Below are 24,052 nucleotides of genomic sequence, written 5' to 3' on the forward strand. Positions count from 1 at the left end.
GGCACTGTTGACATTTTGGGTCAGATAACTCTATTGTGAGGAGGGGGCTGGTCCTTTACATTGTAGGGTATTTAGTAGCATCCCTGGTCTCTGCCTTCTAGATGCCAGTAGCATACTCATTTCCTTCCTTTGGTTGTGATAACCAAAAATGTCTCAAGACTGCCAAATGTCCCCTGTGCATCAAAATTGCTCTCAGTTGAGAACTACTGTCCAAGACTTTATATTAATGAAGGAGAAAATGCTGGACATGGTTAGGCACGTGCTCCAAGCTTAGAGATTTTTTTTTCTTAAAGATTTTATTTATTGACAGACAGAGATCACAAGTAGAGAAAGGCAGAGAAAGAGGAGAAAGCAGGCTCCCTGAGGAGCAGAGAGCCCGATGCGGGGCTCGATCCCAGAACCCTGGGATCATGACCTGAGCCGATTGCAGAGGCTTTAACCCACTGAGCCACCCAGGCGCCCCTCCAAGCTTAGAGATTTAATCAAACTTATTTAAAAGCTATATCCTATTAATAGTGATTCCAGGTGAAGGATGAATTTCAAAAAGGAGTAAATACAAGAAAGTTTTAGCTCAAGAAATCAGGGTTATCCTACAGAAGTTTCTGGGTTTTGTTGTTGTTGGTGGTTGGTTGGTTGTTTTTTTAGATTTTTATTTAATTACCTGACAGAGAGAGAGAGAGAGATCATAAGTAGGCAGAGAAGCAAGTAGACAGAGAGGGGGAAGCAGGCTCCCTGTTGAGCAGAGAACCTGATGTAGGGCTTGATCCCAGGACCCTGAGATCATGACCTGAGCCAAAGGCAGAGGATTAACCCCTTGAGCCACCCAGGTGCCCCTCTACAGAAGTTCTTAGCTCAGATTGGAAACAACCATATCAAGTATGAGTACATATCCAGAGATAAATGTGAAAGAGTAGCATAAATCTGTAAAAAATGGGTTAGACCAAAAGCCTATGATGAGCCAAGACTTGTGAGAAATTCTTAAGACAACAAAAGTAACTTCCCCTGCTCATCCTTCTCCATTTAGAGTAATGGGTTGAAGATGTATGAGAAAGTGATAAATTTACTACACACCACCACCTTTCTCTCCCTCCCTTCCTCCCACTCACCCTCCCTCCCTCCCTCCCTTCCTTCCTTCCTTCCTTCCTTCCTTTTCGAGAGAGCTGGGGGTGGTGGGAAGGGGCGGAGGGAGAGGGGGAGAGAGAGAATTTCCAGCAGGCTCCACACCTAGTGTGGATCCCAAAGCAGGGCTCCATCCCACGACTCTGACATCACCACCAGAGCGGAAACCAAGTGTTGGACACCTGGCAGATTGAGCCACCCCAGCACCCCCGCGACACCATCTATTCTTTTTTCTTTTTTTTTTTCCCAATTTATTTATTTTCAGAAAAACATTATTCATTATTTTTTCACCACACCCAGTGCTCCATGCAAGCCGTGCCCTCTTTAATACCCACCACCTGGTACCCCAACCTTCTACCCCCCCGCCATCTATTCTTGAAAAATTTTTTTCATGTCCAGTCACTACAGACATGAAGAATGAGACAGTGTTTTTCTTTAAAACTGTAGATCTTACCATCTTGTGAAGGGAAATACAGGAGCAAACAGTAACTTTTATATATATACTTTTTATAAATGTGTACTTTTATAATTGAACTTTGTAGAGAATGTAATGATACACAGATCTTGAGGTAGTAAAGAAAGCCTTAATACTACTTAACAAACAAAAGTACTTAATACTACTTAACAAATACTACTTAAGTAGTATTTGAATGGAGTCTTAAAAGACCAGACTAGATTTCTTTTTTTTTTTCTTTTAAAGATTTATTTGAGATATTAAGACCTGAGCCAAACCAAGAGCCTGCTGCCCAACTGACTGAGTGACCAAGGTGCCCATTGGCTAGATTTCTTAATTGAGGAAGAACAATTCAGGCAGAGAGGGAATAGCATTTGTTAAGTCAGAGAGCCATCTAAAAATATGTTATCTTTGAGGAAGCAGGAATTTGGTATAAATTGACCTTGGTTGATGATAAGTGGGAAGGGTTAAGGAGGACAGCAGAAAAGACTGAAATGGTAGGTTACAGTCCCAGATCTAGGCAGATTACACCCTAGAATAGCGAATGAACGTGCTGATGTGTTGAGGATCTTTAGAAAACCTTTGCAGAATAGTGGAGCTGCCAGAAGATTAAAGATAAACAAATGGTCTTATTTATTTATAAACTGAAGAAAACACCCATGAATGTGGATTTTGGTCAATAGCAGTCTTCACACAGAGGCTTGAACTTTATTTTCTGTTACAACTGTTCTTGTTCAGACTTCATCATCTCCATTGATTGATCTCAGTTAAGTTTTCTCTCTGGTCTCAGTTTCTCTGTTTTCCCCATTTACAGTTGGTTTTCTGCGTTGCTGCCAGAGGATTCTTTTTCAACTGCAAATTGCTTAAGTCAAATATCACTCCGAGCCTTTCGTACAACCTTCTGTATGACTTTTCAAGTTACATTCTTACCTTACTCCTTTGTTTTCTTTTGCCTTCACCACACTGCTTATAGTTCGTTTCTAGAAAACACTTTTATACCTTCTCCACAATACTTTTAGATGTTGTTTTCCTCTTTCTAAAATTCCTTCTAACCCCATCCAACTTACTCCTTTAAGTTTCAAATAAGCATTCGCTTTCATTTCCTAGCCCCTGGAGCTAGGTCAGATGTACTGTTGCTAGGAATGTACTTTCATGGTCTCTTAGGCACTTATCACAGTTAAGTTATATTTATTTGTGTGATTATCTGATTGATATCCTTTGCTTTTCTTCCCTCATCACTAGACTGGAAGTGTCATGAGACCAGGGGCAGTTGTATTTGTGTTGCAAAACCTGGCTAAATATTAGGTACACATTAAATATTTGTTAAATGTATTAGAGGTTAAATGCTGACTTGTTAGAGATGATCTAGAAAGTATTCTATTGTTAGTAGAGTTGGGATATGATCATTGTCTTTTTAAATTGTTTTTTATTACCACATATTTCAGATGAATTGATATAACATATATCTCTGTATACATGATCACTGTTAAATTAGTAGTTAATATTTTGCTCTATTTGCTTCTGGTCTTTTGTTCAAAATAAGATGTTAAGTTACAACCTAGGCCTTGGGCCTCATGTCTTCCTCTTCCAGATGTAATCAGTAGCTTAGAGTTGATGATATACATATTTAGTCATTGTTAAACTGTCTCAGAATAGTGATTTCTAAAAAAGCCACCCACATAAAGTCATCAAATCAAGAACAAGCATATAGGTAAATTGACGAATAAGCCACAGTTGGCAAGAACAATATAATTTCAGTTGAGATGTGGAAAATAAATTTTTTTTCTAAAGTTTCTTTTATCATTTTAAAGGGTAAATCATTGTATCATCATATTAAATTATTATATTAAAGGATTACATTTATCATTGTAAAAGGGTTGTAGCTAAAGTTTTTATTTTTCCAAGTAATTATATTTGGTAACCAATCATATAATATTTTAATGTTTCATAAAATGGAATTTAACCTTTTCAGTAGTGGCTGCTTTCTTAATCTCCTTCCAAAAATGAGATTTCATGGATTACAGAAATTAGGTATTTGTTTTTATGTAAACAGGCAGTAATGGCCATTAGAAAGTTTAGAAAGTTTATTCCTCTTTCCAGGTTTTAATATGTCACTCTGGCAGATTTCAAAACATAAAATGTTTCTTCTCTGTACCTCTAAAATTTGTAAAATCATGAAACCTTTTTACTTATTAAATGATTATGATAGTTGAATGTTACTATTATCTTTAAATTAGCTGTTCATTGGTTGGTGATTAAAATTAGTAAGCAGGGGGCGCCTGGGTGCCTCAGTGGGTTAAAGCCTCTGCCTTCGGCTCAGGTCATGATCCCAGGGTCCTGGGATCGAGCACCACATCGGGCTTTCTGCTTGGCGGGGAGCCTGCTTCCCCCTCTCTCTCTGCCTGCCTCTGCTTACTTGTGATTTCTGTCTTTCAGTCAAAAATTAAAATAAATAAAATTAGTAAGCAGTTACCTTGTATTAAAAATGTAAAGGAGAAATACATTATTTTCAGTTCAGCATATTCTGCTGATTCATCAAAAAAAATCCATTGTTCATCCAGGGAAGCAAAAACAACTTGCCTGTGTTTGCCTTAGCTCCTTGTAGAATTACACAAAAGGTACATATTGCTCAATAGCAAAGGGAAGACTTTTTCTCACTTTAAATTAAGATCATGATAATAATTCAAATGAAACATCACAAGACTTTATGACTTAATAGAAGAGCCCTCATTCTAATGTTTGTGACTAGTTTCTCCTAAGATTGTCTCAGTACATACTATAATATTGAAGATGTGTATTACATTATCTCTAGTAAAACTAAAGATGGTTTTCACCTGCTTGGAATATGAAGTTTGATGTAGTTAGAAGTCTATACTTTTTCAGGAATTCTAAGGAGCAACAATTCTAAAAGAATTTATGTACTACCTATATATACTGTTCTACATTTAAAAAGGACAAATTTCAGGGTATGTAGGTGGCTCAGTCAGTTAAGCATCTGACCTGTATCAGGCCACCCTCAACAGGAAGTCAGCTTAAAGATTCTCTCCCTCTGCCCCTCCTGCACTCTTGCCTGTATGCTCACTTGTTCTCTCTCTCTCTCAAATAAATAAATAAATCTTTAAAAAAAACCACAACAACAACAAGACTCCTCCGCAGCTTAATATTAAGGTACATATAGTGGGACATATTCCAGTCAGAAAGCATTGAAATGTAGTAAGGTTTCAGCAGACTTAATTTTTTTTGCATATTAGGTCATGAATGGCTTGCATAGTTTGGTAACTCTAGCACTTGAATGGCAAATGTATTACTGTTTCTGGGAGTTGGGGACAGGATTGTAGTCATAATATATTGGGATTAATTCTTGAACTCTCTAGTGAAGTGTAAGAAAAATAGTACTTTCTTGAAGGACATGAAGATCAATAGATTATCATAGAGGGTGAAGAAGCATACTTTTTTATTATATGAAAATTTGATATAAGCTTAACATGTCATTGGGGAAAAGGTAGCTTATTCAGTAATTCGTATTGGATATCCATATGAAGAAAAAATTAGTTTCATTCTCTATTAGAAATGTAAAGACTAAGGTACTAAATGAAATTAGATAGTCTTCAAGTAGGCATTGTTTTTTTTTAAAAGAAGGGCTCTATGACTAGCATATAACTATAAAGGAAACACTGACAAAACTATATATAAGGAAAGACAGATATATAAAGAACATAGATGGGCGCCTGGGTGGCTCAGTGGGTTGGGCCTCTGCCTTCGGCTTGGGTCATGATCTTGGGGTCCTGGGATTGAGTCCCGCATCTGGCTCTCTCCTTGGCGGGGAGCCTGCTTCCTCCTCTCTCTCTCTCTCTCTCCCTCTCTCTCTCTCTGCATGCCTTTCTGCCTACCTGTGATCTCTCTCTGTCAAATAAATAAGTAAAACTTTTAAAAAATAAATAATGTAGACAAATTGAAAAAATTATAGTATATTACCAATATAAGAAGAATCAATAAGAGAAACAATTTTTTAAAATGGACAAAGTAGCTGAATATGTAGTATAAAGGAGAAAAGTTATAAATGGCCGTTGAACAGTTAACAGTTGAATAAATATATTACTATTTCAACAAATATGAGTTAAAATAAGAAAAAGACACCCCCCATCTGAATGAGTGAGTGAGAAATGAAAATTAGTGCAGTAATTTGGGCAGTATGTTTTAAAACTGAAAGTGTTCGGGGGGGAGGGGGAAAAAAAAACTGAAAGTGTTCATGAGCTTAACCTAATCTTTTATTTACTTAAAGAAATGTATTCTGCAAAACAGCTCTGCAAATACACAGGAATGTTCATCATAGTAAATATAAATGTTTAGATCAAAAAGTTAGAACACAAATATGAATCAGTAGGAGAAATTTGTCAGCTATCCACAGTGTGTTCTGTAAAAAGTGAGTTGCAAAATATCTTTTTATGTGACTAAGTATAGATAACATAGTTTAAGAAATGAATATATTCCATTTAGTGTACCTTAATTTAAAAAACTTTCTGTAATGGTGGATACTTAAATTCCTTCCAGTTTTCCACTAGTATAAATAAGGCTGTCATGAACATTTTTGTGTATACAGTTTGGTGTATACTTGCTGCTTCTTTCTTTGGAGTGAATCCAGGAATTGCTGAGTCAAAAGTTGTATCCAATTTACATTTGGTATATAGTGCCAAATGCAGTTTATACCAAAAGGTAGTATAAAAGTTGGGATTTTAAAATGAAGCCATAAAAATTGAATGAATTATGTAGTATGACCTAGGATATTACAAAAGCTAGTTTGAAGTTATTACTACTAAATTAGATTTTTAAAAAAAGAAATGTTAAGTATCCTATTTATTTTATCTATCTATTTTAAAAAGATTTACTTATTTATGTATTTGAAAGGCAGAGATCACAAGTAGGCAGAGAGGCAGGCAGAGGGGGAGGGGGGGCAAGGAGCCTGATGTGGGACTAGATCCCGGGACTCCGGGATCATGACCTAAGCTGAAGGCAGTCGCTTAACCAACTGAGCCACCCAGGCACCCCCCCCCTTTATTTATTTTTAAGATAAATCATATTATAAACTTATAGGGAAGTTGCAAGCATAAAGATTTCTGTATGCCCTGTACACAGGTTTACCGAATGTTAACATTTTATATAACATAGCACATTGACAGAACTAACAAATTAAAATTGGCATATTATTGATAACTAATTACATACTTTAGTTTTTCCATTAATCTCTTTTGGTTTTGATTCCAGAATCCAGTGTAGAATACTGCCTTGTATTCAGCTGCCATTTCTCCTTCTCATCTAGTCTATGATAGTTTCTCAGTCTTTGCTTATTTTTTTAATGACCTTGACAGTTTTGAAGATTACTGATCACGTATTTTGTAGAATGTCCAACAGTTTATGTCTGATGTTAGACTGGGTTTATAGGTTTATGATATCATGATTATCAGTGGTAATGTTAACTTTTATCACTTGGTTTAAAATAGTTGTCTGCCAAGCTTCTCTCCTAGAAAGTTATTATTTTCCCTTTCCATACCCTATCGTTTGGAATCTGATCACTAGTTCAGCCTTTGTTTAAGGGCAGGGGGATCAATAAGCTCCACCTCCAGACCCAAAAGGTTGTATATACTGTCTCTAACACAGCAGAATTTTTTTATTTTGATAGCCTAATTTATCAGTTATTTCTGTTACAGATTATGCTTTTGGTGTTAATGTAAAGATCATTGCAAACCCAAGGCTGATTTGTTAAATAGCTTTGTTGAGATAGAATTTATGTAATATAAAATTCACCCATTTAAAGTATACAATTCATTGTTTTGTGTGTGTGTGTGTGTGTGTATATATTTTTAGAGTTGTGCAGCCATTACCAGTTACTTTTAGAACATTTCATCACCTCTTAAAGAAACCCCATTTGCATTAGCAGTCACTCCCATTTTATCCCTAAGCTCCCCAAGTCCTAGCCAATGATTAATCTGTTTTATGTCAGTATAGATTTGCCATACATAATGAACATTACCTATAGATGGAATTATGTATGTGGTCTTTTGTGACTGACTTTTTGAACTTACTATGGTATATTATTCAAGATTTATCTATGTTATAGCACATATTCTTTTTAATTGCCAAACAATATTCCATTGTATAGATATACTTACCACATATTGTTCATCTCTTGATGAACATTCGTATTTTTTCTACTTTCTGGCTGTCATGCATACTGCTGCTATGAACATTTGTGTGCAAGTTTTTCTGTGGACATACGTCTTCATTTCTCTTGGGTAAATAGCTAGAAGTGGAATTGCTGAGTCATATGGTAATTCTATGTTTCTTGTTTTGAAAAATCCAAGATTGGTTTTTAGATATATACTTTTCATTGTTTTGGAGTAAATAAAAGTGACTAGCTTTTCTGTTGTTCCTGAATAGGTAAGAGCTGCATGCAGTTGATTTTTCTCCATTTATATGTAATATCATTAAATGTTTTTAATGTTTCAGTAAGTAGCATTTAATACCATTAAATGTTTTTAATGTTTCAGTAAATAGCATTGAGCATGTATGTACATCAAGGACATATCCATGAATGAAGTGTGGTCTCTATCCTTAAGGAAATGGGAATGTACTGTATAATAAAGAAACATAGCTGTATAAACAATTTCAGTCCAGACTGATAGACGAAATAATAGAGACATTGTGGTATTTCAGAGGAAGAGGGAGTTAGCCTGTCTACTTGAGGAGATCAACAATGGCTGAAGAGGAGATAGAGGATTAGATCTTGATAGTAAGTTGGTCACATAACGTGGGGCAAGTCATTTTAGACTGATGATCAATATGGTATGGAGATATGAAGGTATGGTAAGGTATGGAGATACGAAGCAGTATGGTAAGGTGAACAATTGCAAATAAGTGGGCATTGGTAGCATGTTGGGGAGAGTATCTAGAAATAAAAGATGGAGAACCAGATAGTAACAAGGTCTAAAAGCCCATTTTATGCTATAAGAATTTGGATTCCTCCCTCTCCCCAATCAGTGTCTCAAACTGGATTACTGTGTGTCTGTGTGTGTGTACACTGGCAAAACATGGCTTATCTTCCTGGAGTTTGAATTTTATTTGAGGATTTGGGCATAAAATAATTTTTGCATTAAAACAGTCAGATTTTTATGGAATTGAATATTACATTGTACATTTTCTAGGTAAGTTTTATGTAATTTTAGTGCTTTTTAGGGATGCTTTGACTACTCTAAAAGTACACAAGGTACACTAGGTTTCTTTAGGCAAAGAATAGCAGTATTTTGGTCAGTTTATTCATAGCTTTTATTACTGTATTTCATCCTGACATTTAAAAAAACTTACTTAACAATTAGGATGTGTCTCACAGTCTGTAGTGGTACATAAAATTATGGTGCACTTTATATTCTCAGATCTTAGACTAGGTGGATATGTTTTTTTCTCATTAGAAAGCAATAGTCATTATAGAAAATTTGAAATATATAGAAAATGTGAGGAATAAAATAACTGAAATCCCACTGCACTTAGAAGTGATTACAGATATTTTGCTATATTTCCTTCTGGTCTGTTTCTGTTCACACATACCAGTATATATTTGTTTATATATTTGTGCAGTTTATTCTGTTTATTGCCTCAACATTATATGTTGAGTATCATTCTATGTGATTATTCTTTTTTATTTAAATTCAATTAACATATAATGTATTATTGGTTTCAGAGGTAGAGGTCAGTGATTCATCAGCCTTATGTAATACCCAGTGCTCATTACATCACGTGCCCTCCTTAATGTCCATAACCCAGTTACCCCATCCCCCCACCCCTCTCTCTTCCAGTAACCCTCAGTTTGTTTCCTAAGACTAAAAGTCTCTTACAGTTTGTCTCCCTTTCTGATTCCGTCTTGTTTTATTTTTTTTAACACAGTTTTAAATGTTGCCTAATACTCCATTATATGTATATAAAAATTACTTAATCTTTACATTTTAAAAAACATTTTATGTAAAAATCTTGGTTCCACATTATATCTAACTTCCTTAGGATAAATTTCTAGAAGTAGAATTTATTGGATATGAATTGTGACTTTTTTTTAGAGATTTTTAAGAAAAATCATCCATTTGATTTCTAGAAAGTGAGATTGAAGAGTCTGATTGAAATAATTTTGAATTGCTGGTAACCCTGAAACTATAAATTCTCAATCTTTCTGCCTCTTTTGCTAACTGGGGATTATTTAGAGACTGATTAGCTAGCTAGTGGCCTTTCAAGACTTACGTTGTCTATTTGTGACTCAGTTTACCCATTTCATGCTTTGCTTACTGTGCTGTGGAGTAATATCTCACATCTCTGAAGCTTAGCTTTCAGCCAGCATCATTTAGCTCAACAAAGTAGACAGTCTAATCAGATATTGGTAAAAGGGTCTAATGGTTGCATAATCCTATTTATTGGTCTTGGAATTAATGAGGGCTTGCCAAATTTATTATTTTGCATGAGACAAATTCTGTAAATAACAAGTTGTTACTTATTATGGGAAGAACATAGAACACTATAAGAAGGATTGGAACTTTTGAGAATTTTACAGTTTTCAATAAGTGACTAGCTTGGGATTCACTGAAACATGACATTTGAGAACACTGTTGAAGTACTTGAGAGAATTAGCCAAGTAGATGTTTGAGGGAAGGGAATGGCATACAGAGGAACAGCCAGTGTGAAGGCTTTGGGAGGAATATGTCTGGCATGTTCGAGAGGCAGAGGGAGAAGCCATTGTGGCCGGGGAGGATTGAGCAAGAATAGTAGGATGATGTCAGAGAAGTAAGGAAATAGGCTAGGTCATGTAGAGTCTTGTTGGCCATTGTAAGGTCTTTGATTTTTACTCTGGCTGAGATGGCAAGGCATTAGAGAGTCTTGTGCAGAGGAGTGACATGCTCTGACTTGTGTTTTTAAGATTATCACCTAGGGTTAAGAATAAAGTATGGAGTATGGAGAGTAATGGATAGACACAGTGAAATCAGTTAAGAAGTGATTGTAGTAATTCTAGGAAGAGGTGATAGTGGCTTGGTCCAGCATATTAGCAGTGTTGAGAGTGGAAAGTTATCAGATTGGAGATAATATAATATTTCAAAGGTAGAGCTAACATGTTTTCCTGAATGATAGGATGTGGTGTGTAAGGGAAAAAAAGGAGTCAAGAATGCTTCCTAAATTTCAGCAAAATTGAACTGTTAACAGAAATACAGGTAGAGGTTTTGGGTGAAACCATCTCTTCAGTTTCATACACATTAAATTTGAGAGGTCTGTTACCCAAGTAGATATATTTTATAAGCAATTGAATATATAAACCCAAAGCTTTAGAGAGAGAGATCTGGACTATCCATAAAATTGCTTGACATGTAGATGGCTTTTAAAGGCTACCAAAGAAATAAAAGTAAACAGAGAAGAAAACACTGTGAAAGATTAAGACTTGAGATGCTTAGTGTTAACTCTGGGAGAGGAGGAGGAGCAGCAAAGGCAACTGAGAAATGCTAATGAGGTTGAAAAAATATCCTTAGCATGGTTGGAAGAATGTGGAAGTCAAGTAAAGAAAGTATACCAGCAGAGACCAAACTGTCAAAAGCTGCTGATATATCAAGATAAGAACTGAGAAGTTGTCATTGGATTTAGCAACATGGTGGTAGCTTGTGACTTTGACAAGCAGCTTTGATAGAAAGGTAGTGGCCAGATCTCTCCTAACTGGATTTAAAAAGCAAATAAGAAGAAAGACTTAGAAACTGAGAGGATATTTAAGGGCTTTTGCTGTAGTGAAATTGAGTAATGGGGCAGAAGAAGCTTGTGAGAGAAGTGGGGTGAAGAGATTTAAGGTGAGAATGAAAATAAGCATGATAGGGGCGCCTGGGTGGCTCAGTGGGTTAAGCCGCTGCCTTCGGCTCGGGTCATGGTCTCGGGGTCCTGGGATCGAGTCCCGCATCGGGCTCTCTGCTCAGCGGGGAGCCTGCTTCCTCCTCTCTCTCTCTGCCTGTCTGCCTACTTGTGATCTCTCTCTGTCAAATAAATAAATAAAATCTTTAAATAAAAAAAAAAGAAAAGAAGCATGATAGATTCTGGTTAGAAAAGGGTAAAATTAATGATAGAAGAGAAAGAGGATAGTATTGCTGGAGCCAAAACCTTGAACTAGTGAGAAAGGATGTGATACCACTGATGGAAAGATTGTTATAAAAATAGCAGTATTCTCCTATAGTAAAGGGTGACCAAATATATACCTGCACATGCTGGCAGTTAAATATATATGCGTGTGTGGTGGTAAATTTGTGGCAGTTTTCTTCTGATTGTTTTATTTGACTCAGGGTAGTAGCCAAAAACATCTTAGCTACAAATGAGGATCAGTGGGAGTGCTGCGCAGGGTTTGGGAAGAGGGAAGAAAATGTAAAATACGGTTTCTAGCAGAGTGGAGAGTGAACAAACCAGTGAAATATGCCAAGCAGAATTAGGAGCCAGCTTTAGATTTGTAATTGGGAATTTAAAGTGGATCAGTCAACATGATTTTATGTATTTTTCCAGATTTATTTAACTGCATAGGTACTGACAGAGTTAGTGGAAGACTTGGATCTAACTAGAATCATGATTTTGCCAAACTAAGTGTAATGAAGCAGAAGAGAACCAAGATGTATGCAAGAGAGTGATTGTAATGACTGTGTAATTTAATCTGGAGAGATAAAAAAGAGAAGCAGTCAGTGCAGTGAGGTGTGTAGTAAGATGGGATAGGATGAGTGGATTGGAGGTCTTGGTGGGGCTGGGGATTGGGAGTTGAACAGGAAAACTGCTAAGGAGTACTCAAAGAGTGTAAGATTTGATATGGAAAGTATGGGAGGATTATAATTATTGATAATGCAAGAACTAGTATGTGACCATGGAAGTGAGTGTCTAAGATAAGGTATAGGATGAGATCATAATGTACAAGAAGAGAAGTTAAAGGTATTGAGAGACCAGGTTATTAGAAGTGTCACCCGTGGATATAATAAAAGCTCTAAGAATTTAATAAAGTATAATAAAAACAGGTGAATCCTGGAGAGGTTAGTAAACCAGGAACTAAAATTAAAATTGTCTGACAATGAAATGTGATGACCAGAGAGTCAGTAGGTTACAGCAATAATTAGAGGTAGTGGGAAATGCAACCTAGACATGAAAATCAAAGCTGGCAGATGGGGGTATAGAAATAGTAGTGGAGTTCACCTATCCCACTTTCAGGGCCAATGGTATAAGGCATGTGAGTAAATGTAAAGGTCACCACTTGAGAGCTGCAAGGAAATCAGTGTCCTTTGTGGGGAGCTGGGTTTCAATTAGAGCAGGGATTGACAGACTATATAGCCCAAAGGCTAAATCTGGCCCACCACCTATTTTTGTATGTCTTATGAACAAAGAACATTTTTTATATTTTTAAAATGATTGATGAGGGGTCAAAGGAAGAAATATGTCATGACATGTGAAAGTTATATAAAATTCAGATTTCAGTGTCCATAAATAAAGTTTTATTGGGACATTGCCACATTCATTCTCATGTATTGTCTGTGACTGGTTTTGTGCTCCAGTGGCTGAATTGAGTACTTGTAACAGAAATCATACAAGACATTGTTACCGGTTCACACTGCTACACAGTGGTACAGTTAAACAGTTTTCATGTATTGTCACCATACCACAGCATTTTATTTTTTATTGCCAGTGCATACCACTTGTGTCAAAAACAAAAAAAAGGAAACTGAACTTTGAATGTTGTCATTTTGAGGCACAGTGGACTGTGGATTGTTTTTGTGAAGTTAAAAGGCAAAGCATTGTGTTTATTTTGCAATGACACTGTACCTGTGCTAGAAAAATATATATTGATGTTACCAGAGTGAGTCCTTATAATATTCCCAACTCACAGGAAAGCAACAGTCAGAAAAAATGGAAAAGTTGAAATGGAATATCTCATCAGAGAATTTTCTTCATAAAAATAAAAAAGGAATGGGGCTGTGACCTTACATTAGTTCATGAGTGGCTTATTAGCCAAACAGGGAAAGCCATTCACTAATGGTGAGTGTTTGCTGCAGCAAAAACAAAAACAAACAAAAAAACTGTAGAGAGAAGAATTTCCTTAAGACTGTTAGCTTTTTGGCAAGAACGTTGCTCAAAGAACTGAGGTCATTGAGAGCAACATCAAGTCAATTAAAAATAAGATAAACAACTTTGAGTGATTTTCCTTGACTCTTGTTTATTTGAGGAATCAGTGCTAAGTTTGAAGGAACTGAAGAATTATCCTATGTAGTCTTCATGGAATAAGTACAGGCAAGAACCTTTTTAAAGAAGTTGAGAAAATACTAAGTGCAGCTTAAAGAGGAGTCTGCTGAGGTGTGTTACAAGTGATAGTAGTTAAAATTATGGATGGTACAGAAAAAGGCTTAGTTGGACAAACTGACAAAGCTTATGAAAACACAAGGCCTTTAACGCCTACAGTTATTTTGTATTGTATATCAGCAGGTACTTTGTGGAAAATATTTGAATCTATCATGTGTTATTGAACCACAGTGTGGGTGGTACACACATTTACTCTTGTGCCTTACATCATCAGTTCTGTGAATTTTTATCAGAAATTGTAGCTAAACATCCAGTTTATCTCAGTATAAACTAAGTCGATGTCTTAGTGGTGGTGCTGTTTAATTGTGTGTGTGTGTTTTGCTTTTTATTTTTTTAAGGACTGTTACGGGGACTGAATTGTGTGTTGTCCCCTGCACCTACCATTCATATGTTGAAGCCTTAACACCCTAATGACTGTATTTGAAGATAGGGTCAATAAGGAGGCAGTTAAGGTTAAATGAGGTCATAAGGGTGGGGCTCATAAGGGTAGGATACTGATCCTTACCTTGTCCCACACCCACACTAGAGGAGGTCAAGTGAACACACAGAGATGGCAGCTGCCAAGAAGCCAAGAAAAGAGGCATAACAAAATCAAACATGCTGGTCCCCTGCTCTTGGACTTCAGGCTCTAGAACTGTGAAAAAAACGAATGAATATTGTTTAAACCACTCAGTCTGTGGTATTATTTATGGCAGCACGAGCTAAGAGACCAAGTTGAAGGCTTTTAGAGCCACTCCCAATTGTTAACTGAGTTTTTATTAAATACTAATAGACTTTGGAAGTTATTTCTTGTTAATGTTTCTTAATGAATACAGCCTAAAACTAAAAGGCAAAACAACACTTTGATGCCATACTTAAATGTAATAAAGCCATTTTGACAACTAATGTTGTTTGAATCATGTATCAAGCTGCTTTATATACTTCCTGTGCTGTTAGAAATTAAAACAGGAAGCAAGATCATCATTCCCACATAAATTTGCAGCAGATATATTTTCTGAGCTCAAACAGACTTTTCAGCCTATTTATGGCTCTAAACCTCACAAAACTAGAGCTAGGGATACTTTCTCAACCTCACAGGCTATTATGTAACACATCCTGGTTCAGGACTTTATAAACTCTCATCTGAAAATTTACAGTACTCCTAAAATTCTCCCCACCCCCAATCTCGTTCTTATTGAGTTCATCTTTTTAAATATTTCCCAGAGTGGTTTAGCTGAAATGTAAATTTGCCTGTTGTTTTTCTGCCTTATTTCTCTTCATGGTGCTTCTCAGTTCCCAGCAGATCCCACAGGACTCTCAGGGGTTGCTTTATGGAACAGTATAAAGTAGATGAAACTCCAGACCCTCTCTGATATCCTGACTACCGCACCACTACCTTCCTGAAGCAGAGCACTTTCTTTTCTGTAAAACTGAACTGCTTTAAATTTTATTGTGAGAAAAGATTTTTTTCTGATTAAATACTAGTTCTGTAACTACAGGTAAAGTTCAAGCTTCTTAACCAGTTTGGGGCTCTCCAGCGTCTCCTTTGAACACTTATCACAAACTTGATACTTCCACAGCACAGAGCTTCTTGTATGTGGTTCCTCCGTGCCTTTGCTTGTATGGCCCATCTGCCTGTTGTATTTTGTTTTCTTCCCCCCACCTGGCTAATTGCTGTGCTTCATTTTAGCTTGTTTCTTCGGGTGTTACCATTTTCAGAAAGCCTTTTCTAGCCACCTCCTTCCCAGGCAGGTTTGGGTTAAGTGTCTTAGTTTTCTACAACTCTGTGCTTATCCTCCTTAGAGCTTTTTTTTTTTTTTAATACTTTCTTTTTCATTGTTTGTTTTTGTTCCATTTGCTAGAGTTTAAACTCCTTAAGAGGAGAAACTATGTTTTAAAGTTATCTTTATATATAATCCACAGTGATTCTATAGAGCCTATATGGTAGACACAAATAATTGTGCAGTATATTATTTCTGTATCTTTCTGATGCATCTTGCAGTTGATATGTAACCTAAAGTGTACTTATGTTACCCTTGTGTAAAAATTTGCTTTCTTTTGCATGTGTTTATTGGTCATAAGGCACACAAATACTTGAGTTTAAATGTACTTTTAAAAAGAAAGACACAAATATAATATAGAGTTTTTATTAACAACTAGAACTTCAGTTTAATAGCTGTTCTGTATTTTGTACATTCTGAAATGTGAAGCTTTTCCATGTAATCTCATGCCAGTGTTGACCCATGTGGATTAAAATAGCCCTATTTTAATCTATGACCAAATTAGGAATTAGAATATCTTTCCAGTGGGGATTTGTAAATTATTGTAGTTTGTAGCGTGACAGGTTTATATAAATAATTGCAGTGATTTGCACTGTGTGTTTTAAGTTAAAATCTAGGTTCAAATAGAGAAACTTACTGATGCAAGTATTTTTTTCAACATTGGATAGCTTCGATTATGTATATTTTCTTGAAGAGATTATCAAAACTGACTTGATAAAAAGAAAATTTTATTTCACTAATCTATAATATGTACCCATGATCCTTCAGTGCAGATTTGCTCTTTACTTAACTATTGTCCTCCATGTGTGTTAGTAGTGTATTTATTTTCTAAAATATCTATCAAGTTAGATTTTAATGAAAATACTTTATTAGCTAGAGTGAAGTCATCCCAGAATTTATCTAGAACAATTCCTTTTTTCCATTTTGTATTTTATTTCTTCAGTATTCCAGCATTCATTGTTTATACACCACACCCAGTGCTCATGCTTAATGCGTTGAACATTTCTTTTATAACTGTTTATTATAAAGTAATTCTTAATCAATATTTTTTGTTTTTCAAGAACTTGAATGTAAAATAAACTTGTAATGCTTCAATGATTTAAAGTCACACTTTTCTTTTCATACAGATAAAGACACAATAAATAAAATTAGAGATTTACGAATGAAAGCTGAAGACTATGAAGTAGTGAAGGTGATTGGTAGAGGTGCATTTGGAGAAGTACAATTGGTAGGTTATTATAATGAGATTAAAAAACAATAAAATTAAAAATCCATTTGTGTGTCTAACATAATGTGAGATGATATTGTTTTTTATAAAATTATTGCTTTAAATTGCTCTAGGCAGTCTTGCCAAAGGATGTGAAAGCCTAGAGTCAAATTCAGCAGTAGTATGAAATATTTTCCCCAAGCATCCATGGGAGAGAAGAGGTTTCAAGTGTCAGAAGAAAAATCTTTACTTGTAATATTAGACTTCTAAAATGTTATGGAATCCTAAGCTTTATAAATAGAAAGCACCGTGCATAACAGGGTGGAGAAAGGAGAGTGTGCTATCATATAGGAAATAAAGACTTTTTTCTAACATTACTTGCTTTCTGGTCATTGAAGCCTTGACATCTAATTGGGATAATTCAGCAGAAGAGATAAAAAAAAAAAAAAAAAAAAACTAGAACAGTAATGTTATATTTAACAAGGTGTTAAAATCATTTGGTAAATTGTTCTGGTAAACACTGGGCAAAAGGTTCATTATTTTCTGTTTGCAATTTTAAAGGTAAGACATAAATCCACCAGGAAGGTATATGCTATGAAGCTTCTCAGTAAATTTGAAATGATTAAGAGATCCGATTCTGCTTTTTTCTGGGAAGAAAGGGACATCATGGCTTTTGCTAACAGCCCTTGGGTCGTCCAGGTATGATTTTGCTGCTGTTTCATTATTGCTGTAATAGTTTGTAACTTAAAATACTGGAGAAGCTTAATTTGTTTTCTAGAACGTAATAGAGAGTTTATTTGGCAATTACAGAATTGTCTAACATATTGTTACTTTTTTTAAGTCATAAAATTTAATTTTATTGAATTGTCTCTAGGAGGAGAAAGTAAGGCCAAAGCAAAATAATTCATGTGCCTGTAGACTTTAAATATTAGAAAATTTAAATAATCTGCTTTGATTGAGGAAAGTCCTATATTATCTTCTGATAGATACTTTATTTAATGTTGAAATTTAAGTTTTTTCCCCAGATATGATATCCTCTTATATTCTGTTTATTTAACCATCTATTTATTTAACCACCTTCCTCTCATTTGTGGAGAGGAAGGAATGGGAAAATGAAGGAAGAGGGGAGTTGAGGTAATCCTTCAAATAATGTGTTGGCTGTAGGTTTTTCAGTGGGAAGAAAAATACAGTAGAAGTCAGTAGTTTTAAGTTCTAGTCTTAACTGTCAAAAACATCTCTGGGCCTCAGCTTCCTTGTTCAAAAATGTGGAAGTTGGCTTAGATTGGTTATTTTCACTTGTGGAGAATACCTCAGGTGGAATCATTGGGACAAGCAGGAATTTGAGGAGGTTATAATATGGGTTTTCCTTTTCTGCCTCAACTAGAGCAGCTCCATATTTTATGTCTTATGTATTGGGGTTATGTAAGGATGCATATGGGGGAAGTAAATCTTCTGGTTTAAAAAAAAAACAGCTGTTGGGTGGACTAGATCATTTCTAAATTCTTAACATGAATTTTCTGACTTACTAATTTACAGGATATAGTGAACAGTGTCCTAAATAAAAACAGCAGTAATTGAAAAAAAAGGATATGGAAAATATTTAAGAGTTATGTATGACTTTTTATACTTGATATGTCAGCTCTGGTTTTTTTTTTTGTTTGTTTGTTTGTTTTAAGATTTTATTTATTTGACAGAGACACAGCAAGAGAGGGAACACAAGCAGGGGAAGTGGGAGAGGGAGAAGCAGGCTTTCCATTGAGCAGGGAGCCTGGTGCAGCACGCAATCCTAGGACCTGGGATCTTGACCCAAGCTGAAGGCAGACGCTTTAGGACTGAGCCACCCAAGAGCCCATCTGCTCTGTTTTTATCAGCTGTGTGGAGCAGAGATTTTTCAGGCTTGGCATCACTGACATTTTGAGCTATCACTTTGTTTTGTGGGCTGTCCTAGGCATTATCAAATTTTCAGCAGCGTCCCTGACTTCTACGGGGGTGATGCCAGTAGCATCTCTCCATAGGCTGCCTATCATTCATAACAACCAAAACTGTATTTAGACATAGTTGAACATTTACCTGGTGGTGTTGGGATGGGGATGGGTGGTTAGGTGACAGTTATTTCCTCTGGTTAAGAACCAGTGATACATGGGGCGCCTGGGTGGCTCAGTGGGTTAAAGCCTCTGCCTTCGGCTCAGGTCATGATCCCAGAGTCCTGGGATTGAGCCCCGCCACGGGCTCTCTGCTCAGCGGGGAGCCTGCTTCCCGCTCTCTCTCTGCCTGCCTCTGCCTACTTGTGATTTCTGTCTGTCAAAAAAATAAATAAAATCTTAAAAAAAAAAAAAAAAGAACCAGTGATACAGAAAATCTTCAGTGTTCTGTAGGTGGTTAAAAGACATAGGACATAATTTTAACATTTACAACTTGCTATTTGAAGCTTTTCCTTGACACATTGTCAAGAAAACTACCACCAAATCAACATTGTTTCTTTAATTGTGGTACCCAAATGGTAAATTATATACTTTAATCTGGGCTAGCCATGGGATGCCACTTAGTTTCTTATCCATCCCTAAAATATCTTTTTAAAATAACCACGTCTGTAACTAAAACCATTAAACACTATTGAAAAATGAAACAAGAAGATTTTAAGACACATGTCTGTGTAAATAAAGTATCATTTTCTCTAGGGCTCTATTTTATTTTAGTTTGATTCTGATCTCATGTTTACTTAAAATGTTCTTTTGTAAATTTGCTTTTTTTTTTTTTTTTTTTTTTAAACTCAAGCTAGGTCACATAAATACATTTATACCTGGTATTCTTGCCAATTTCCTGTCGATGGATTTCACTCTTCCTGCTTGACTGTAGCTGCTGCCCTCTTCCTGTTAACTTATTTTACTGCTCCTCCTCCCATTGACTATTACTTACTGAGCATCTGTTGTACCAGGTGCTTTCTACATTCACTGATCTTTTTAACAACTCTGAAAGGCAGTTAATCCTTGGTATATCTCCACTTACAGATTAATTTATGTTTCTCCTGATTAGACATTTTGTGTTTGCAAACTGCCATTACTAGGTCCAGACTCTGACCAAGTAGCCCGTATAAAAGTCAAACAAGGTATAGTCCCTTACATTTTTCTGGAAAGGGAGGTTAAATAAATTGCCCAGTCACATGGCTAATGGACAGCTGAGCCTGTAGTCCCAGACTTCTTGAGAATTATTGTGTAGATATAAATTTAACAGTAGACCTCATAGGAGCATACGTTATATCAGAATTATAATCTCTTTGCTTAGGTCACTTGTGTATTCTTTGTTGAAGCTACTATAAGTTTTAAAAATTCTCACTGTAAAAAATTGAATTAGTGTAGCAATGTGTAGAGAAAACAGTTTTGATCTGACTCCTCAGAGATAACCACAGTTCTTTGCATATGCAGGGGACTTTGTGATGTTTATGTTTGTGTGTTTTGTGTTTTTAAGAGTACCTTAGTTACTGCAATTTGACTATTTTAATTAAATTTTATTTTTAAAAATTGTATTTTTACAAAAATTGTATTTTTGTCATTTTTTAAATGAAACAGTTTTACTTAATCTTAATGATTTTCTTGTATTTGTATAGCTTTTTTATGCATTCCAAGATGATCGTTATCTCTACATGGTGATGGAGTACATGCCTGGTGGAGATCTTGTAAACTTAATGAGCAACTATGATGTGCCTGAAAAATGGGCACGATTCTATACTGCAGAAGTAGTTCTTGCATTGGATGCAATCCATTCCATGGGATTCATTCATAGGTAAAGATAAAAACGCTTTAAGTTTTTTCATTTGTTGGAGGGCAGGGGAAGCTGAAAAGTACTTAAACTTGATTAGGTTGACATTTCCTACTCAAAACCCACCTATTCTCCATGTGAGATAAGTGGTATTTCAGAATTTAAATAGAAATTCAGAGTTTTATTATTTCAGTTTAATGTTGATATAAATGTATTCTTTAATTTCCCTTAATCTGATTATATACTTTTATTTGGTTCTGAAAAATAAAAATTATAGGCTGGTTTTCTGAGGTATGTGCCAATTAAACACTTTTAATTTTTTATATGCAAATTAATTTGCTTTTGATTAGTTTTTTATATTCAGAATTTTTAATATACAAATAAGTTGCTTTTAATTAGTGAATAGATCATATTTATTTGATAAAAGAACAGTTTCATTTGTTTTATAAACATCACTTGAATCCAATGCAGTTGCTGTGCTAAGTGCCAGGGATACAAAAATGAAAGTGATTTAGATCCTGTCCTGGGGTTATTTATGTACTTAAGTTAAAAAGCGTGTTTCAGTTATTTTTTTATGTCTGAATATTATGGTTTTTTATGGTTATTCTCTCAAATGGTTTGCTTTCCTTTTTGGAAGAATCAAACTCTTTTTAAAAGAAAGGGGAATATTAAATGCCTTTCTCTAAGGCATTGACATATAAAGGAATTTCCCTGCTGAAATTCAGTTTATAGATATGGACAGAGTGAGCACATACGAATCAAAAATGGCCTTATCTACAATGACTGGGGATATAGGGCCTAAAATAACTGCCTCATAGAATTTTTATCAGTGTCTGGTTTTAGAAACACTGTTTTTTTCCTCCCTCAGAGATGTGAAACCTGATAACATGCTGCTGGATAAATCTGGACATTTGAAGTTAGCAGATTTTGGTACTTGTATGAAGATGAATAAGGTTAAATAATTTTGCTAATTCAAGATAACTGCTTTTTAGAAAATGCTGTAAGAATGTACTAACCATAGCTAGACTTGTACAGAATTGATACGACCTGTCTTATTTGTTAAAATAGATGCCAGGATTTCAGTGTTTAATTAGTAACTTGTAAGTGATTTATATTTTCCTCTCTACTTAAGTGTTGATTGCCATATTTATTAAACCTTTTATAACAACTCTAATACACAGTACTGCTGGTAACTAGGAGTGAAACTCATCATTAAACACTAAGACCAGTATTAAAATTAGACTTTCATAAAAACTGGATTTCAGTGATATGTGTATTTTTTAATGTTTTACTTAGCCTTCTTTTAACATGTAGAAGATCATATTGCTTATTTTGGGAGTTAATTTTAAAAGATACCATCTGTCCTCATTATTTACAAAATAAATAACATACTTCTAGCTGAAGTGGCAAATATGCTACTTGTTTCAGTTGAAATAGTTTATATTCTTGGAAACTTACCACAGCCATAGCCAAAAAGTTGTATTTATTATTTTAAAAGGAAAATTATTGCTTAGAAGGAAACAGTACATGAGAACTTCTGTGTGAACATTTAATTATAATTCTGTTGCATTATTATCAGCGAAAATAAGTAATAGGTATATATAGTCTTTACATTTAGTTTTGGGTTTTTTTTTTTTTTGGAGAGTTAAATTGCATATTAAGTAGATATTCAGTGTGCTCAGTATTATTACACCCTTTTCCATTACACATACTTCTGCATTTTATATTTGTACAGTTGACTCGTATTTTTTTTTACAGTTTCAAGAATGGTTAGATTGAATGGCTATTTTAGTTAGAAAAAGTTTAATCAGTATTATATATTAATGTTATCAAGTGATTCATCCTATCAGTCCCTTAATCTGCTTGCATTGGCTTATATACTTGTTCTCTGCAGTTATGATGAGGTCATTATATTGGTACAACTGGGTGGCAATGTGTCTTTCTAATGAGTAATATTACAATGTAAAAATCACTATGTATCTAGAAACACAAGCACACACATATTTTGAATACATTGTGTATATAATATGTATATGTGATTAGCCTATGTGTTCATTTGTCAAGTTTGCATTAGGTTTTGATATATTTTATAGCCCAAAGATGCAGAGTTCTACAGGTTTTATTAGGAAAGTCATTTTAAATAATTCAGAATTTATATTTGTATTCTAGTTCAGAAGTTGACCTGCTTCTGTTTTTTAGGAAGGTATGGTACGATGTGATACAGCAGTTGGAACACCTGATTACATTTCCCCTGAAGTATTAAAATCTCAAGGTGGTGATGGCTATTATGGACGAGAATGTGACTGGTGGTCAGTTGGGGTATTTTTATATGAAATGCTTGTAGGTAAGTAAAGGAGAATTTTGTATACCTCTAAGATAGTTGTTCATCCCAGAAGTTAGCCATTTGGCTTCTTCTAATAAGGCATTTATTGCATTAAGCAAAGTTAATTTTGTTTGTAGAAAACAAACTAATTGAAACCTGCTTTGTGTGTTTTTAAAAGCTATTTAGAAGACTTAAGCAACTTTGTGATGTTATTTCTTTTTTATATATTAAGTGTATGTCTTTAATGCATATATAGTAATCTTTAAACATGTAACATTGACTCTTTTCCTTTGAAACTGGTTTTTTTAGTGTATCTTATTTTGTTTTCCCTATCAATTTTTTCAGGTGATACACCTTTTTATGCAGATTCTCTGGTTGGAACTTACAGTAAGATTATGAATCATAAAAATTCACTTACTTTTCCTGATGATAATGATATATCAAAAGAAGCAAAAAATCTTATTTGTGCCTTCCTTACTGACAGGTAAACAGTCTTAACATTGAACTTTAATTTATTCTAAGGAAATTCTCATTTTGCTGCTCAGTATTTGAGGTGTGTATCTCAGCTCCTGTAGTTGAACTGGTGGAATAAAAATAATACTATTCCCCAAATCATTAATGATAGTGAAATACAGTGTTTTGTGATATTCTGGATGGCTTTCTGGATCTCCAATCACTTGCGTTACCTAAGAAATTGGGATAATCCTCTTTTTTGATGGCTAGATCAGATGATTTTTTTTTAAGATTCATTGTTGAATTTTTAATTTGGTCAAGTATAAAAATTATATTTTCTTGAGTCTGAGGGTTTTTTGACATGTAACATCTCTGAAATAAGAGTGCATCTTATACTACCATGTATTAATTAGGAACATTTTTTTCCTAGTGATGGAAAAATTACGCATTTTCTAATTGATGCCATTTAAGATAATTCAGTATTGTATAGTTGAAATTTGCTAAGAGAGTAGAATTTAAATGTTCTTACCAAAAAGAAAGGTAAATAGATGAGGTGATAGATGTGTTAATTCTCAGTGGAAGAATCCTTTCAC

The 24,052-nt window shown here is 35.0% G+C and overlaps 1 protein-coding gene across 3 annotated transcripts in view; it reads left to right on the plus strand.

Annotated features, from left to right (window-relative positions):
- Positions 1-24,052, plus strand: part of ROCK1 (Rho associated coiled-coil containing protein kinase 1) — a 148,354-nt gene that overhangs the window by 42,317 nt on the left and 81,985 nt on the right. For all 3 annotated transcript variants that reach the window (XM_044243307.1, XM_044243308.1, XM_044243309.1), the window contains exons 3-8: positions 16,848-16,948; positions 17,489-17,626; positions 20,532-20,707; positions 21,552-21,636; positions 22,883-23,027; positions 23,352-23,490. In XM_044243307.1, coding sequence (XP_044099242.1) covers positions 16,848-16,948; positions 17,489-17,626; positions 20,532-20,707; positions 21,552-21,636; positions 22,883-23,027; positions 23,352-23,490 — 784 coding nt within the window. The remainder of the gene's footprint in view (positions 1-16,847; positions 16,949-17,488; positions 17,627-20,531; positions 20,708-21,551; positions 21,637-22,882; positions 23,028-23,351; positions 23,491-24,052) is intronic.

Source organism: Neovison vison, chromosome 3 (assembly GCF_020171115.1).
Source record: "Neovison vison isolate M4711 chromosome 3, ASM_NN_V1, whole genome shotgun sequence".
Classification (NCBI taxonomy): Eukaryota; Metazoa; Chordata; class Mammalia; order Carnivora; family Mustelidae; genus Neogale; species Neogale vison.